Source organism: Rissa tridactyla, chromosome 9 (genome assembly GCF_028500815.1).
Source record: "Rissa tridactyla isolate bRisTri1 chromosome 9, bRisTri1.patW.cur.20221130, whole genome shotgun sequence".
Classification (NCBI taxonomy): domain Eukaryota; kingdom Metazoa; phylum Chordata; class Aves; order Charadriiformes; family Laridae; genus Rissa; species Rissa tridactyla.
In genome coordinates this window covers 48,130,245-48,145,697 of record NC_071474.1, presented here as the reverse complement: position 1 = coordinate 48,145,697, position 15,453 = coordinate 48,130,245, and the positions used below count along the sequence as shown (strand labels likewise).

Sequence of the window (15,453 nt, the reverse complement as noted above, 5' to 3'; positions counted from 1 at the left end):
TTAATCGGAGTGGCAGAGCGAGCTGATACTCCCTCACTCCTGCGCCTCCACCACAGAGTGACCACAAATGCGATTAATGATCTGACCCCAAATACCCGTCAGCAAACAATCACGTATGGTACTGAGACTTACCTAAAATAATTAAAAAAGCATTGAGCACCAAAAAGGCAATAGAACCAGCGGTGAATCCTTCGCTGTTCCCCGCACCGATGTCCACCAAGTGGCCTGAAATAGGACCAGCAGATTCAGTTGTGAGCAAACCAGTAAGTGTGGTGTAACAGAAGAATGCATACCTGCAGCTGGAATCACTGCCATCCAAACTAGTTGATGGTGGCTACTATAAAGCAAATCTACCACACTGAAACCCGTTGCTTCTGCAATGCAAAGCATTTGAGGTATTAACTGAAGAGCTGGTGAGGGTTATCCAAAAAAGGTGATGATTTTACCTCCAGCTTGTAATAAACAGGGTCTGGCTGAAAACATTAATAGCTTCTTGCCGTTCCTCTTAAGCAATAGCTCTTTCCCCACAAGTGCGCATTTTAATAGGACCTGGCATGAAAGCTGTATGAGCGTGCTGCCCACCTGGAGCTACCTAAGGCTTTTTAAAGCCCAGGCTCATCGTTCTGAGATCTTCTTTCATGGCTACGACAAACTAAGATGAATTTCTCCAGGCTTCTGAAGGATAAAGTCAGAACCTGGAGTCTTCCACAGCCAAAAAGCATCTCCTGGACTGTTGTTCTGAGATAACAGCCCAGAGACAGTCTGAGTGCCATCTCACAATAGTTTAGCAGGGAAACCTTGACCTCTGTTGGAGTCGAAGACACAACTTGGACTCCTGTAGCTGTGAGAGTACCGAGTAACTGCAGCAATGGCAATCAATTATGTGAGTACAAGCTGGGATTTTTGGCCATTATCTTTTTGCAAGGAGGAATATTGGTAAACCTGGTGTCACTGAATCTCCTGGCAGTAGGAATTAGGTTAGAGAACGCAACTTGAGGTTTCCTAAAAAAATCCTTTTTTTTTTTTTTATTTTTCGAATAAGCAAAATAGTAATTCTGACGTTGCATTACCTGCAAACCGAAGCCAGGTCCATGCTCCCCAGAAGGCGGCATAGCAGAATGGAAGAACGGAACCAAACCTTCTCCCTCCTTGAACCTGGATCCTGCAGACGTACAGCTGCACTATGGCTCCTGGGATGAGCACAGAGGGTATGGAGAGCTGCTGCCTGCTGGGGTCACTGAGACCACCCTGGATGGCGGAGACTGCAGCCAGGCCATTGCAGATGTAGAACAAGGCATCTGGCACTTCAGCACGGGTGCCGCTGGGGAAATTCTTGGATCTTGTGAAGAAGACTTTGGCAGCCATCAGTGTGGTTTGAAGAGCTGAGCTGGACATAGCCTGGACACCAACTGGAATCAAAACCTTCTCCCCAATGGAGTTGATAAGGCTGGCAAAAGTGGCGTACATCGAGAGAGCAGTGCAAAGGCTGCAGGCAGCCCCGAGGAACAGGTAAGCACCTGGCGTTGGGATCTGATGGATGAAGGCGGTTGTGAGAATGATGAACGAGGCATTTTGCAGCATCTCCAGGATATCTTTGTGGGTTGACATCAGAAAGAGCATGCAGGCAGTGGCCAGGAAGAACCAGCCTCCAAACATTCCCAGCCTGCTTTCCTGAGCATTGGCCAGCCCAAGGAAGGTGGTGAGTGTAAACTCTTCCCAAGACATCACCAGCCAGTAGAGGCTGTGGACACCAAACTTGGTAGTGTAGTAGACATCACCTCTCAGATAACTGTAGAAGCTGGACAGCAGCTGGCAGCTGGAGATGATGGATATCCACGCTGCTCCAACACAGAAGTTCTTCATGTAGCCAAAGAAGTAAAAGGCAAATAAAAAGGGAGAGACAGTATCGCAGATGTTGCCTAGGGCCATTGGCTCAGCATACTTTGTATTCTTTTTCTTTTCTTCCCCAATGGCCTTGGAAGACCTCTTCTGTGCTGACCCCAGTAGCAAGACATTGAAGAGAGGATGCCCAAAGCCTGGAAGGACGTACCGTTGTGTGATGCCCTTGAATAAGAGAGCCACCGCTCCATACAACCCGCAGATGACAATGACAAGCTCAATGACACCTGACACTATCAGGGCCCACTGGCCAAACAATGCAACTGCTTCAAACACCAGGGCAAGCGCGATGGCCCCAAATATGAATGGCATGATGTAGTTCACTGTGGCTGAGCAGAAGGAGAGGATAAAGGAAATGGAAATGTAGGCCACCAGCCCAGCCACCGCACTTTGGCTGGCAGAGAGGTGGGCCATGCCAGTGGGCAGGAGGTGGCTGGCATTCCCTGGGAGCAGCGTTGTGTTCTGCAAGGAGGGGTAAGCGGCTGCAATGATGCGTGTAGCCCCGTAGCTACTCCACAGAGCAGAGAAGGTGAGAAAGGCTGCACCTCCGAGGTGGTCATACTTCCGGAAGGCAAGGAATCCTGCCAGGAGCTGGACAAAGCCTCCAATCAGGATGAGGTGGACACCTGAGAGACACATGAAGAGGTCAGGTAGGAAGCAAGCCACAAAGAGGCTTGAGTTGCATGAAGAAGTGCTACATCACCAAGCTCTGGGGGACACCCCACCGCAGGTCCTACAGCCTTCTTGTGACCAGCCCTATGGCCTCTGTCTTCCCCTCTCTTCCCACCTTTATGACAAATTTCTGTTCTGAGCCTCGGTGCGTGGCCACTGAGCCCCTTGGTATGCTCAGTATGGTGAACGGGTCCATGAGGGTTTGGTTCTACGAAAGCAGGGGACTGTCACATGAATGGTTTGGACCAACCAGATTCCCAGCAGCGTTGCTGGGGAAGGAGCAGCACGCATCCTAGGGAGCACACAGACCTTCTGTACACTGGAGAAAGCCCACGTCTCCCCACCTGTCCCACCAATGCTGTCCATTGGCCCATGGGGATGACTCTTGAAGAGTCCAGGGCCACCGACCAGCATGCCCGGTGTCCCCCATGAGCAGCATCACCCACCTGCAAGGATGTCCTCTGCTTCCTGTGGCCTGAGGCCGGTGTGCGCCACGGCGAAGTTCTGCAGGCAGAGGAGGAAGGCGCTGACCACATTCGCGAGGAGCCCCAGCACCGCCGGCTCGCTGTAAAAGACGGCCGCGAACCCCGCCGTGCTCGCCATGGCCCTTCCAGACAAAACAAGAGTGTCGGCGGTCACCCCCACAACCTCACCGTCGTTGGCGTCTAGACCAGCACTGCTTTGGCTCGGGCACTCGGCCAGCCTTCAGAACCGTGCCCCTGCTCCAAGGAGGGAGAAACTGGTGACAGGCTCAGGTGTTTCCATAGTGCCTCCCCGCTCGTGGCTCCAGACAAAGGCTCAATTCAAAGCAGAACTTTAGGTGCCTACTTTCCAGAGTCCTATCCAGAAAAAACACACACAACCTATTTAGGCTACGAGGATTTCTGGCAAAAACATGTTTAGGTGCCTCAAAGCGCTGCAGGTGGTGGTGATGGTTCCTGCCCCCTCTTCTCCAGGCTGCTGGAGATGGAGAGGAATGAATAGCCTAACACAAACGAACAAACATTCAGACGAAACCCACAAGGTATTTTTGAGCCATTCCAGGACATTTCTTATCCACTGTTACAGACAAACAGGCAGGCACGACGCACGCATACACAGTCTCCCTTCCAGACGGAATTTTCCAGCTCCATCCCTTTCTTGAAACCCTAATGACTAAATAGTCTATTTTCAAACCCTTCATATTTCTACCATTAACTCGTCTATTTGCAGGCAGCCCCCACATTTCCATTCCTCTGCACTCCTGGGTACCATGAGCTGGAGTTTGCTCTCTGGAGGTTTTTGTTAGGAAACAAAGATGAAAATAAGACAGCAATGTTCTTGTTATTTTGGTATTTTTGGAACATTTTATGACCTAAAGGAGCTGGAAAAGGAGACAGTGATGTATTCTGTTCTCAGCCATTCCAAAAAGCCTTTTGGAAAGAAAGGAAAGCATGCGGCACTACTATTGATATGGGAAGTGAGGAGGAGTGAAGGAGCAACCACTCAAAGAAATAGTTTTGTGAATATTAATGAACGTAAATCCCAGGGTCTGCTCTTAAACACTGGGTATTCCTGGGCAGACATACACGTTTTGCAAGCACCAATGGCCTCTTGACTCCTTTGCTACGCTACAAAACCCATGTTTTCCTTCTCTCCACTTGTTCTGAAGGATGTCATTTTCACAAAAATGAAGAACGAAGGATAAATTGCCTCCTAACAGCTCTGAACTGATTCAGCAACTCAAACTCTCATGAAATGTGGAAAGGGTAAAAACTTTCAAGTGAACCTTGGGGGACAATTAATTCATTCAATTATTTGGTTGTGCTAAAAGTTAGATTTTTTGGTTCGGAAAGAGACACGTGCCAAATCGGAGTTCGGCGGGAGGAACACTCTCTTCTAATGTCAAGCATTTGCATAAACTACTGACATGAAGGAGGCCCTAAGAAATGAGGCACTCTTCGGAAGAGCTGAGCAGCTACCTGTGGAGTCCATGACGTTGTCTTTTTTTTTTTTTTTTTTTAAGTGACTTTCAGATATAAATAAGCGGTTTGGTCTCAATGGTTACACTTGGAGGCGGGCCACAATGTTAAGTCCCTCCAGATGTTTCGCTCTGAAATAGCTCAGACAGTGGCTTTCTAGGCACGCTGCAACAAGCCCCTGTTCTGAGTCGCTCTCTGGGGGAGGAGGACGTGGGTTTTCTGGAGGACGATGGGCTGGCCGGGTGACTGCTTGGCTCGCAGAAGTGGTTTGCAATTTGCCAAGGCTCACTTTGTTGGCGGTTCCTGCCTAACCAGCCGTGGTAGCAGCTTTAGAGCCTGCGACATACAGCGTGGTTTGGTGAAGGGTGTAGAGACACAACTAGTAGGGCTGGTTCCCTCTGCTTGCTGCTCAATCCTTCACAGGACATCTGAGAAGGGGGGGAAAGAAATACCAGAATGCGCCATTATCGGGCTACGGAGGTGTAAAAGGAAAGGATGTGAGAGGATTTAGATCAAGACGTGGAAAAGGAAAGGAGGAGGATGAAGGAGTTTCCCTTGGGAGGAGGAGGTTTTGGGGCTGGAAAGAGCTGCAGACCTGCTCTGCTCACACCCACCCACAGCATCCCCCCACGCACCACAAACACAGACTTGTGCTCCCTGTCCGAAGACCACTGCAGCATTCGTGCATTGCCTCCCCGCCCCTGTTTCATGCAACACAAGGACACATCCAATAATTAATCCCCTCCCGTTGTTCTCGCAGGAGGAGCAGCGCTAGTAACGCCGTGGGCTGCACCAGGACCTGGAGAAATGAGGATCTGTGTGGAAACACTCAGAGGTGTTTTCTGTTCAAAGTGTGCCCAAGGCTTGCTTGTCCCTGGGACAAACCCCTCATTGCTCTGTCACTGTCCCTTTCGTGCAGCTGCTGCCTCTGGCTCTCTGTAAGGACCTGTTTCCCCACACGTGCTACGGAAAATGGATAACGTGACGCCTCTGCTCCCCGCTCCGTGCAACGCAGCCAGGAGGGATCTCCCACCAAGTCTCTCCCTCGCACTGAAGTCCCCCAGCTGGGCATCCTCGGGGGGGGACTGACGCAGAGGAGCTCTTTGGGTGGAGGTGGCACAGGTGACGCGGGGCAGCGGGGGCAGAGGAGCGAACGGGAGGTCCCTTTCTACCATGTGGGGTTAGCGGCTCTCTGTACACACCGGGTACCAGCCAGCACAGCCACTCACCAGGAAACCACAAGTATGGAGACCTCCTCATGGTTAGGAGGCATCCGGAGACCTGGGGCACTGCCAGACCCTTGAGAGCTGGCTCTACCGAACGGATGGGGCAGCCCGGGGTGATCCTTCCCTTGGACAAATCCCTGGTGCGGCGAGGGCAAAGCCAAAGCCATCCCCTCGCTCACCCGACCTCCTCCGCCTTCTTTCCTTTTCCTGCTTGCCCCTGACTTTCTTCAGCCAGGGGTTTGCAGAAATGGCTGGGCAGGTCCTCCCCCTTCTCGCCCCAGCATGACCTCCCAGCCATGCCCACGTGGCCGGCGGGCCAGCTGGGCTACAGCCTCTGATCATCTTTTCCTCTACTTGCCGCCCGGCTCGCAACAGAATCATAGAATCCTCTAGGTAATAACTTCCCTTCAGCCCCTGAAGAAAAGGTCATTCCCCTCTGCGCCCCCTTTCCACCTTGCTGTTGTACCTGGGCTCTGCAGACATCGCTGCGTGCGTCTACTGTGCACTGACGTCTGCTGCCCCTGCTGCTTTTCCTTGACTACTACTAATGGGAATATGCTGGTGCGTGGACATTGTCCCCACAGGAGGCTGGAGCAAGGCTCAGCACGCCCTGGGACACATGTATAAATACCAAAACGTTAAATTTTCAGACACTTACTCCCCAGTGGTATTTTGCGATTAGTTTTCCATCCCGCCTTATTAACGATAACAAATGTTTATACAGCTCTGAGAAAAGCCTCGCAAGATAAAGATGTGAGGAGGAGAATGAAATGCAATTCTTTTTTGGATAAGCACACAGCAAGATTAACAGTGCACAACCACCCTGCACAGCTGGAATCGACATCACAGCCCTGACTCTCCTCTGGTGAAACTCAGCACGAAGTTGCCTGAGATGCATTGCAACGTCCACAGTGACCAAGGGGCTGCCTGGTATTTAGTAGGAAATCCAGGCTGGTTTTAAATGCAAGGTGTATCACACCCGCCTGTTATTCTGTACAAAATAACATGCGGCACGTTAAATGTCCCCAGGTTTGACCACTGGACAAAGCAAAGAGCCGTGGTGTTCCCCCAGGGTCCAAACATTCATTCGGGAATGAAGGGTCCCGGCGTCTCCTGGAAGCTACAGAGGCCACCTCTGCACTAACATTTCAATGAACGGGCAGCACATGGCAGGCAACATCGCAGAGCTGAGCATCGAGAAGAAGGAGAGCTACGGAAAGATTCAGCCAAATGACAAAACACTGAATGTATTCAAGAAAAGCATCAAAGAAAAACACCAATGCCACGCTTCTCCCTCCGAGGCTTGGATTACCTGGGTTGGTGACACTTCAGCTCAATGGGAGGATGCTCTTGTCCCTCTCATTTCCTGGTAACGACCAGTTTTATAGTCCTCCTCTGTAGGAGGAGCCTGGGGCCAGTTGCTTCACACATTGGCACCTGTGGCATTTTGGAGACAGGAATTTCCTTGAACTTTGTCAGTTATTGTCCTAAATCCTTTTTTATTTCCTGAAACCTGGGGGGTTTCCCTTCTGTTCGGCAGAAAAAAAAACACCCCTCCTCATCTGTTCCCCCCACCCTCTCGGTCCCCAGAGGCTGATGTCATCACACTTGAAATTCAGTTGCAAAAAAACAAAAAGCAAATTGCCTTCCAGAAGCATATATAAACCCTGACACCAAAGCACCTTTCAGACAGACACCTCTCCCATCCCTCGAATAGAGCAGTGCAGAGCTGGGGACCCAGCAGTGGTGACAGCCGCCAGCATGGTCTTCTTCACCTTACAGGTAACTACTGCTGCGTGTACCAAACCTATCCATCTCTCATCTTCCCCTTTTCACTTTAAGGAGGTAAATGTCGTTTTCCAGGCGGCTCCTCGACTGGTCAAAATTGTCGCGACATTAGATGGGAACCTGTCCCAATACTGACAAAATCAGATGGTTTTCACAGACACTTTATTCGTAGCTACTAACCTGTTCCTTCCATGCCTGTTCCTTTTATGCATCCCAAACGTGTTTTGCGCGGTGCCATGGCGGGGGGGGGTTGTTGATGTTGGGATGTGCTGTGTGGTTTTTTTTTTCTCCTCGTGTCCACCCTGAGCTGGTCCCGCTCGCAGCCGTAAGAGGATTTCATGGTAGGTCTGAGAAGGCTGTGCAGCCCCTTCTACTGTACTGCTTTATTTCCCCGGCTATTCTTGGCATCCCTGCTGGACCGAGCTGTGGAAAATAGGGTTGTTTTTTTTCCTCCTTTAAGTATGTAGTTAGTTTTATCCGCTCCTTTGATCTGTGAGCATCTTACAATGCCATGTTAGAGGCGCAACCAGTAAAACGGCTCTGAAAAAGTTCAAGCAGCTTCGGTGACAAATGCTCTTTCTCTGTCTTTACTCTAGAAATCCCAGAAATTCCTGGCGAGCTCCCGGCAAGTTCATAAAACTGCTGCTCACGGTTTGTATCTCTCTCTCTCGGCAGAACAGCATTCCCTATCCTTTTTTAAAGAGCATCCCAAAATAATCATGTCGTTATTGGTTAAAAAAAAAAAAAAAAGTGCTGGGCTAAGTGCTCTGAGATAAACCGCTGGAATTCTGGGCAAACAAAGTGTGCTTGTGGTGGTTATTGCCCTCGGTTGTAACAGGTGGTAAAAACGTTGCTAGTCCTGCGCTAAAAACACAAACTTCAACTCATTTAGAACCAGACTTTCCGAATTCTTACTCTTTGACCACAAACGGAGGATATTTACATCGTAGCGGCCATGGGACCGCTCAGCTCCTGAACTCCTCCGCTGGTCCTTGCTCCTTTCTTCCACCTGGTCTTGCCGTCGGCGTCGCTCCGAGTGAGTCAGGGCTCACCCTGCGGGTCTCCCGTCCCGCGCTGCGCGGCCACGGCTCCCCTGCTTCGGGCGAACCCGGCGGAGCGGCGCTGCGCAGCCCCTTGGGCTCTTGGAGGCTTGGCCGACAGCTTATTTTAAAATTATTAATTTTATTAATTGCTGTGTTATTAGTACCATGAATGCAATGCTTTGCTGTGCAGCCACTTGGTCTCTTATAGGTTTGTCTAACATCTTATTTTAAAATTATTGATTTTATTAATTACGGCGTTACTAATACCATGAATGCAATGATTTTCTGTGCAGCCACTTGGTCTTTTATAGTTATAGGTTTGTCTAACATCTTGTTTTAAAACTATTAATTTTATTAATTATTGTGTTATTAGTACCATAAATTCAATGCTTTGCTGTGCAGCCACTTGGTCTCTTATAGGTTTGTCCAACAGCTTATTTTAAAATTATTAATTTTATTAATTATTGTGTTATTAGTACCATGAATGCAATGCTTTGCTGTGCAGCCACTTGGTCTCTTATAGGTTTGCCTAAGAGCTTATTTTAAAATTATTAATTTTATTAATTATTGTGTTATTAGTACCATGAATGCAATGCTTTGCTGTGCAGCCACTTGGTCTCTTATAGGTTTGCCTAAGAGCTTATTTTAAAATTATTAATTTTATTAATTATCGCGTTACTGATATCATACATGCAATGCATGTTACTTAATGAACAGTTGAGATCAAGAGAAATAACAACAATCACACAGATCTATTTGTTCTTGGACACAGTCCTTTTTTTTTTTTTTTTTTAAATTAAGTCCTGCAGCACGGCTTGCCACACCAGGACAAAAACACTGGAGAAATGAAATGCTTTTAACGGGAGGGTTAAAAAATATCGCTGCCGAGTGAAGCGCCAAAGAGGGTTTAATGACGGGAAGGAAGCAATCAGAGCATTACGGGTGCCGCGTGATTCCGGCAGATTTTCCTCCAGCCTCCCCGCTCCGGTTTGACTCCACTCTTTCCTCCTCCGCGAGGGCGTTGGTGCCGTCGCTTGCGCTGGAGATGCCCTCCGAGTGCGCGGGGGGGACACAGGTTTCGGTCAGCAGGAGGTTTCCAAACTGCTGAGTGGTACAGGTTCCGATAGCGATAAATTTCAGCGAGCGGCTGCGAGGGGCGGATTTCATTTCAGTGAGTCACAGCAGCGATGACATTCTCAGCTGTGTTTACAAGCAGATTTTAGACTCCGAGGCTCTAGGTGAGTCCAAATGCATTTGCAAGCAAGCTGTGAGTCAGTCGGCGTGACATTTAGGGATGAATACGCGCTAGTGAAATTAGGGAATGGTCATTTTTTCTCATTGGGACATTTTCTGTTTAAAAAATAAAGTGTCATACGTACCTGCTGATTTTGATGATATTTCCTGCAAGATGTTGAAGCAAAGCGTGTTTGTTTTCTTGCTTCACTCGTCTTGACTTTTTCATGCGCTTAGTTTCATTCGGGTGTTAATGCCATCTTTTAGCTGTGTGCATGTGTGCGTACCCCCCCCAGACATACATACATATGTATTTGCAGATTCACAACCATGCAAATGTTGGCTGTAATTAATTTTGTCGTTTTTCTGCTCTCATGTGCACTCTCAAAATGATATTATAAATTACTATGGGTCACAATAATTATAATTCTATGAATTATAAATTCATCAGAACAAAGCAATTTGTCACTGAAATGGAAAAGTACAATGGTCTCAAATTGGATATTTTTCACAGAATTTCAACACCCCAAAGATTTGGGAATGGCGACCTCCAAATCCAAAAGCGTCGGTAGTTTGTGCTGCCGGCCCGGCTCTACCTCACAGGTCACAAATACAGGCACCGATTTTGCCCTGGGAAGCTCGATGTGTTGCTTCTTGTCTACCAGCAGAGGTGTTCCCAGCGACAGGAAAACCTTTCCTTCAAAAACCCAGCTCAGGAGATCTTCTGGTTTAATCTCCTTCTGAAGCGTGGGCTGAATCCTCAGCTTGGCTGTGAAAGGACACACAAAGGCCTTTTTTTTAAGCACGAGCATCCTTTTGAGTGGGTGAGGCTTAAAAGCTTTGCTGGCTGAGTCAAGACACCTCAGTGCCTTGTAGGACCGAGCTTCTGGATAAGTCCAAGCTTTGGGTCTAGTCCCGCTTGCCAAAACATAATGGAAGCTATAGGAAGTTTTGTTTTCATGTGATTCACTCCCAACAGGGCACCACTGGTATGGCAGCAGGGCACGTGCTCTGCTTTTTGTGCAGAAAAAGGGACATAATTTGTATTGACCCCCCCAAAAGATGGTTGCTTGAACCCAGGGTGAGGGGATGTGGCTGATCCCTGAAATTGCTCCACTTGGACCTTCTTGAAGCCACCCCAGGAGGTGCGCAGAGCATTCCTTACAGCACGTGAAGGCAGTAGGAGCCAGGATGTGCTGTGGACCCTTGGAAAGCCATGGAGAGGGATGGGATTCACACCAGCCTGCGCGCCTTGGGCTCCCTGTGCTGGCGATGAGGGAGAAATGGCACATCCCCACGGAGAAGATGCCAGTCCCCTTGCCAGGAGCACCTCTCCACTCTCTATGGAGGGAGCCTGGAGCAGCGGTGCTCCTCTCCTACACTCCACCAAGTGCCTGAAGCCACAGGAGGTGACTCTGGCCCCAGATGGCATTCCCAGGGGTTGGCTCCCAGCCTGGGACAGCGCAGGGAAGCTGTGCGTCACCTCCCAAATCTGTAGGGCTGTATGCAGCCATGGGACCCTAGGGACATGCTGGGCAGATCCTGCACACTCCACCTGCCTTTGCCCTTCAAGGAATTCAGTGAGACCAGAGGGTGAGGACCTGTGAGCTGTCAGCACATGGCCCACATGTGTCTTTACCCCCTCCCCTCTCTCTTGGTGCTGCAGTGGTGGCCAGGAGCGCTCCAGAGGAGACCGTGACCAGCAGCTTTGCCTCCTTCATCCATGCAGTTCGACCTGAGCACCTGTCCAAGACCGTCCGCCACAGAAGCAAGAGGATGATCCTCGACAGCATTGGGGTTGGCCTCGTGGGCAGCACGACCCACGTGTTCGATATCGCTCTGCAGTACTGCCGGGTAGGAACAGCCCCATAGCGCCATGTCATTATGTGGTCCCACCCTGACACCACCACCGTAACCAAGGCCTTATTTCATGGCTGATGTAGGACTTTTGCCTTGCAGTAGAGGGGTGTTCTAGCATCACACAATCACTGCTTCATTCAAGGTCCTCACCTGAACTTCTCCCCCTTTCGCAGGAGCTGTACTCTTCGGTTGCTGTGAGCTCTGTCTATGGCAAGCCAGGCATAAAGCTCTCCCCCACGCTGGCTGCGTTCACCAATGGAGTTGCGGTAAGGAGAAGTTCCAGGAGAAGCTCTGCTTTGTGGTGCCTTCAAAGACACTAATTAGTGTTGTAGGAAGCAGACTGGTGACTGGGAGGGGTAGTGGGGGACAAGAAGCCATGGACTGCTCTGCAGTCTTCCGCACTGCTTTTAGAGGGACCAGACAGCCGCCATGGGGACCACCAGGTGACTGGGTGGACGTTGTTACAGACGTAGCCTCAGCAGAATCAGCAAGGACCCCTAGCTCCCTCGGCTCCCAGCCCCCTACACCAGCATGTCCTTATCTCCGTTTCTCTGGCAGACTCACTCCATGGACTTCGATGATACCTGGCATCCTGCTACTCACCCATCAGGGGCTGTTCTGCCAGCTCTCCTGGCAGCTTCCCAGATGCTACCTCCAGGCACCAAACCCAACGGCACGGATTTCCTGCTGGCATTTAATGTGGGCCTGGAAGTGCAAGGAAGGCTCATGCATTTCTCCACTGAGGCTCACAACATTCCCAAAAGGTAAACCTCCTTTTTTGCACTGAGTAGGAAGATGGTTGGTGAGTCTGTTAACGGTCCTGCTCAGGGTTTCAATATGTTAGTTTAAGTCCAGCTGAACCCAGGATCAGGGTAAAGCCCTACTGAGAGCCGAGTGCCAGTTCTGCCAGAGCTGATGGGGCACCATTTGTTTCATATCCATTTGGTGACCTCCAGTGACCTTGCCTTAAAAACAGCCATTAAGAGGACTACCGCTGAGTCTGCAGTGTTGTCATGTAAAGTAACCAGGGCAAGAACACAGGACAAGCAGTGGCCCACAGCCATGCAGACGGCTTAATTGTGGGCACAGTCCCCGGTGCAATTTCTGCCTCTGCCAAGTGCCATTCACCAGGCAGTGCCGTGGTGTGGTCCAAGGGATAGCATGGACCAGGAAGTGTTATCCCAGGGCATGTTGGATGAGGCCACTTTTATTTATCTGGGGGGAGGAATTTTGGCTGTACGGACACAAGCTGTGCCACATACTCTCAGGCAAAATTAAAAATTGCTTTCTGGAGGTGCTGAGTTCACTCTGTTGTCTCCAATGAAGTTTCAAGTAAATGCTTAGTTTGCAGATGGCTAAAATTTGAGTTAGGTGAATCCCACCTGCACCAGAGCCCTGAGAGATTTCCACTGGCTGACGTGGCAGTTCATTCCCAGTCCCATAGGCAGGTCTGGTAGGTGAGGTGCTCGGGCGCTCCCTGTGCCAAGCAGGCAGGGGTGCTCATAACTGCAATTTCCCCTTTAGGTTCCACCCTCCCTCGGTGGTCGGTACCATGGGTAGTGCTGCAGCCACTGCAAAGCTGCTCTCTCTCAGCACGGCCCAGTGCGCACACGCTTTGGGCATTGCTGCATCGCTTGCCGGGGCACCCATGGCAAACGCAGCCACCCAAGCCAAGCCATTGCATATCGGAAATGCCACCCGCCTGGGCTTCGAAGCAGCGCTGCTGGCCGCCCGAGGGATGGAGGCTAACCCCTTGATTCTGGATGATATCGCTGGTTGCTCAGGATTCAGTGCTTTCTACAGTATCTATCAACCCAAACCACTGTCCACACCAAGTGACCATCATGAGTTCCTCTTGGAGAAGCAGGATATTGCTTTCAAGCGATTCCCAGCCCACCTGGGGATGCACTGGGTGGTGGATGCTGCCTTGTCTGTCCGGAACCTTTTCATCAACTACGCAGGGTCGTTCTCTCCCTCTTTGATCCGCACCATTGTGCTGAAGATCCCAGTGTCCAAGTACATCAATCGGCCTTTCCCCAGCTCTGAACACCAGGCTAGACACTCCTTCCAGTTCAATGCCTGTACTGCCCTGCTGGATGGTGAAGTGGGCCTCAGCTCCTTCACAGAGAGCAGCATCCACCGGCAGGAGCTGAGGGAGCTGCTGGACAAAGTGGTGGTGGAGCACCCTGAAGACAATGTGGCCAACTTTGACAAGATGTACGGAGAGGTGGCGCTGCTCCTGCACAGCGGGGATGTCCTGACAGGCAAATGTGACACTTTCTACGGGCACTGGAGGAAGCCTCTGAGCAAAGAATCGCTCCTGAAGAAGTTTCGATCCAACGCCTCTCATGTGCTTCCAGAAGAAAAAGTAGAAACCATCATCACTATGGTGGACAACCTGGAGAATCTGTCAGATAGTTCCCAGCTGGCCTGCAGCCTGTGAGGGAACAGCAAGCGTGTGGGGTTTTTTAATATAAGGGACTTGTCCTGGTGAAAATCTGATTCCTTTCTTCATTGGTGCTTTACTATTCATTTCCAAGGACAGGAATGTTCCCACCCTTGAAGTTAAAGTAGATGCTTTAAAAACAAGAGAGTCCACAAGGCAGGAGGTGTGTCTGTGTCGGTAATTAGTACACAGATTAAATTTCAACTCATAGTTGATGCTGTCTGAATAGCTGAAAGGCCACTACAAATAAAAAAAAATATAATCCCATGGAAATCTATGAGAATCCTGGAACAACATCTGGAAGCCAGTTCCCCAGAAGGAACTGTTGTTTGGATATTTTTTTAAAGCCACATTCAAAGGTATTTCTGTACAGAATGCCTAACTGCTGAGTCTGGGGAGAAGAGGAAGTTCAGCTGCAAAATGTGTGCTTTTCTTACTGCTCTTCTGGGCACTTTTCAGATCATGGCTAGTTAGTCACGCTGGCCAGACGAAAAACCTATCAGTTACTGTAAACAGCCCTGCCTGCAAAACTCTCAGGCAGAGAGGGATTTTTTTTTCTTTTCCAGTAAAAGCCTCCCATTTCTCCAGCACTTGGGAAGCGTTTGTCACTTCTCCGTGTGCAAGGGATGGTTCAAGGACCCTTAAAACCCGTATGCCTTTTCTGAATGAAAGGCGATTGGTAGGTGAGGAACCCTACATCAGTCATCCTATGCCTCCTGTGAGGTGATCGCTGCCAATCCGAGGGCTGTGCCACATCACCCTCCTGGCTTTGCCCACATTGCCCAGGCACCTAACGGAGCTGGCTCACCAGAGACGGTCTCTATAGTCCGTGCAGAGACGGGCACCCCTGGGTGGTGACTTGGGCACTTACATGCTGTGACTCACATTGGGAAATTCCTGTTTCTCTCCCCTGAGAGGAGGGAAGGCTTACTGAGACTCAGTTCTGAACTCGTCTTTCCAGCTGGGAGGAAATCAGTACTTGCGCTTCTGAGCAGCCATTCACCGAAAGGCTTTCCTGCCCTGCACCCTTTCTGGACAGTGAGATGAAGAACTATGCAATATTCCTCTGTACATTAAACAAATACTGTGATTGCTGATCCAAAGGACTTGTTGCCAACATGATCATGATATAGGTACAGAATCTGTTGCGAAAGTGAGGGGGACTGAGATTAGACATGCAAGAAGGAATGTGGGCCAGTTCCTTTTTAGCTTGCTGGTAGTGGTTTATGCAGAGAATTTCCCAGCCAAAGCAAAACTGTTTGTCCACCTGTTAATCCACTCTCTCACAGTGTCTGGCATATTCACACTGAATCTTTCTGAATAAA

General features: G+C 49.8%; 1 protein-coding gene across 1 annotated transcript; it reads left to right on the top strand.

The window, feature by feature from the left end:
• The first annotated feature begins 7,519 nt into the window (after positions 1-7,519).
• Positions 7,520-14,125, top strand: LOC128915012 (cis-aconitate decarboxylase-like). Its single transcript, XM_054214783.1, is given in 9 exon segments — positions 7,520-7,540; positions 8,143-8,197; positions 9,511-9,613; positions 9,615-9,747; positions 9,749-9,827; positions 11,489-11,676; positions 11,856-11,948; positions 12,241-12,446; positions 13,207-14,125. Coding segments are annotated over 9 exon segments (1,797 nt in total).
• The last annotated feature ends 1,328 nt before the right edge of the window (positions 14,126-15,453 follow it).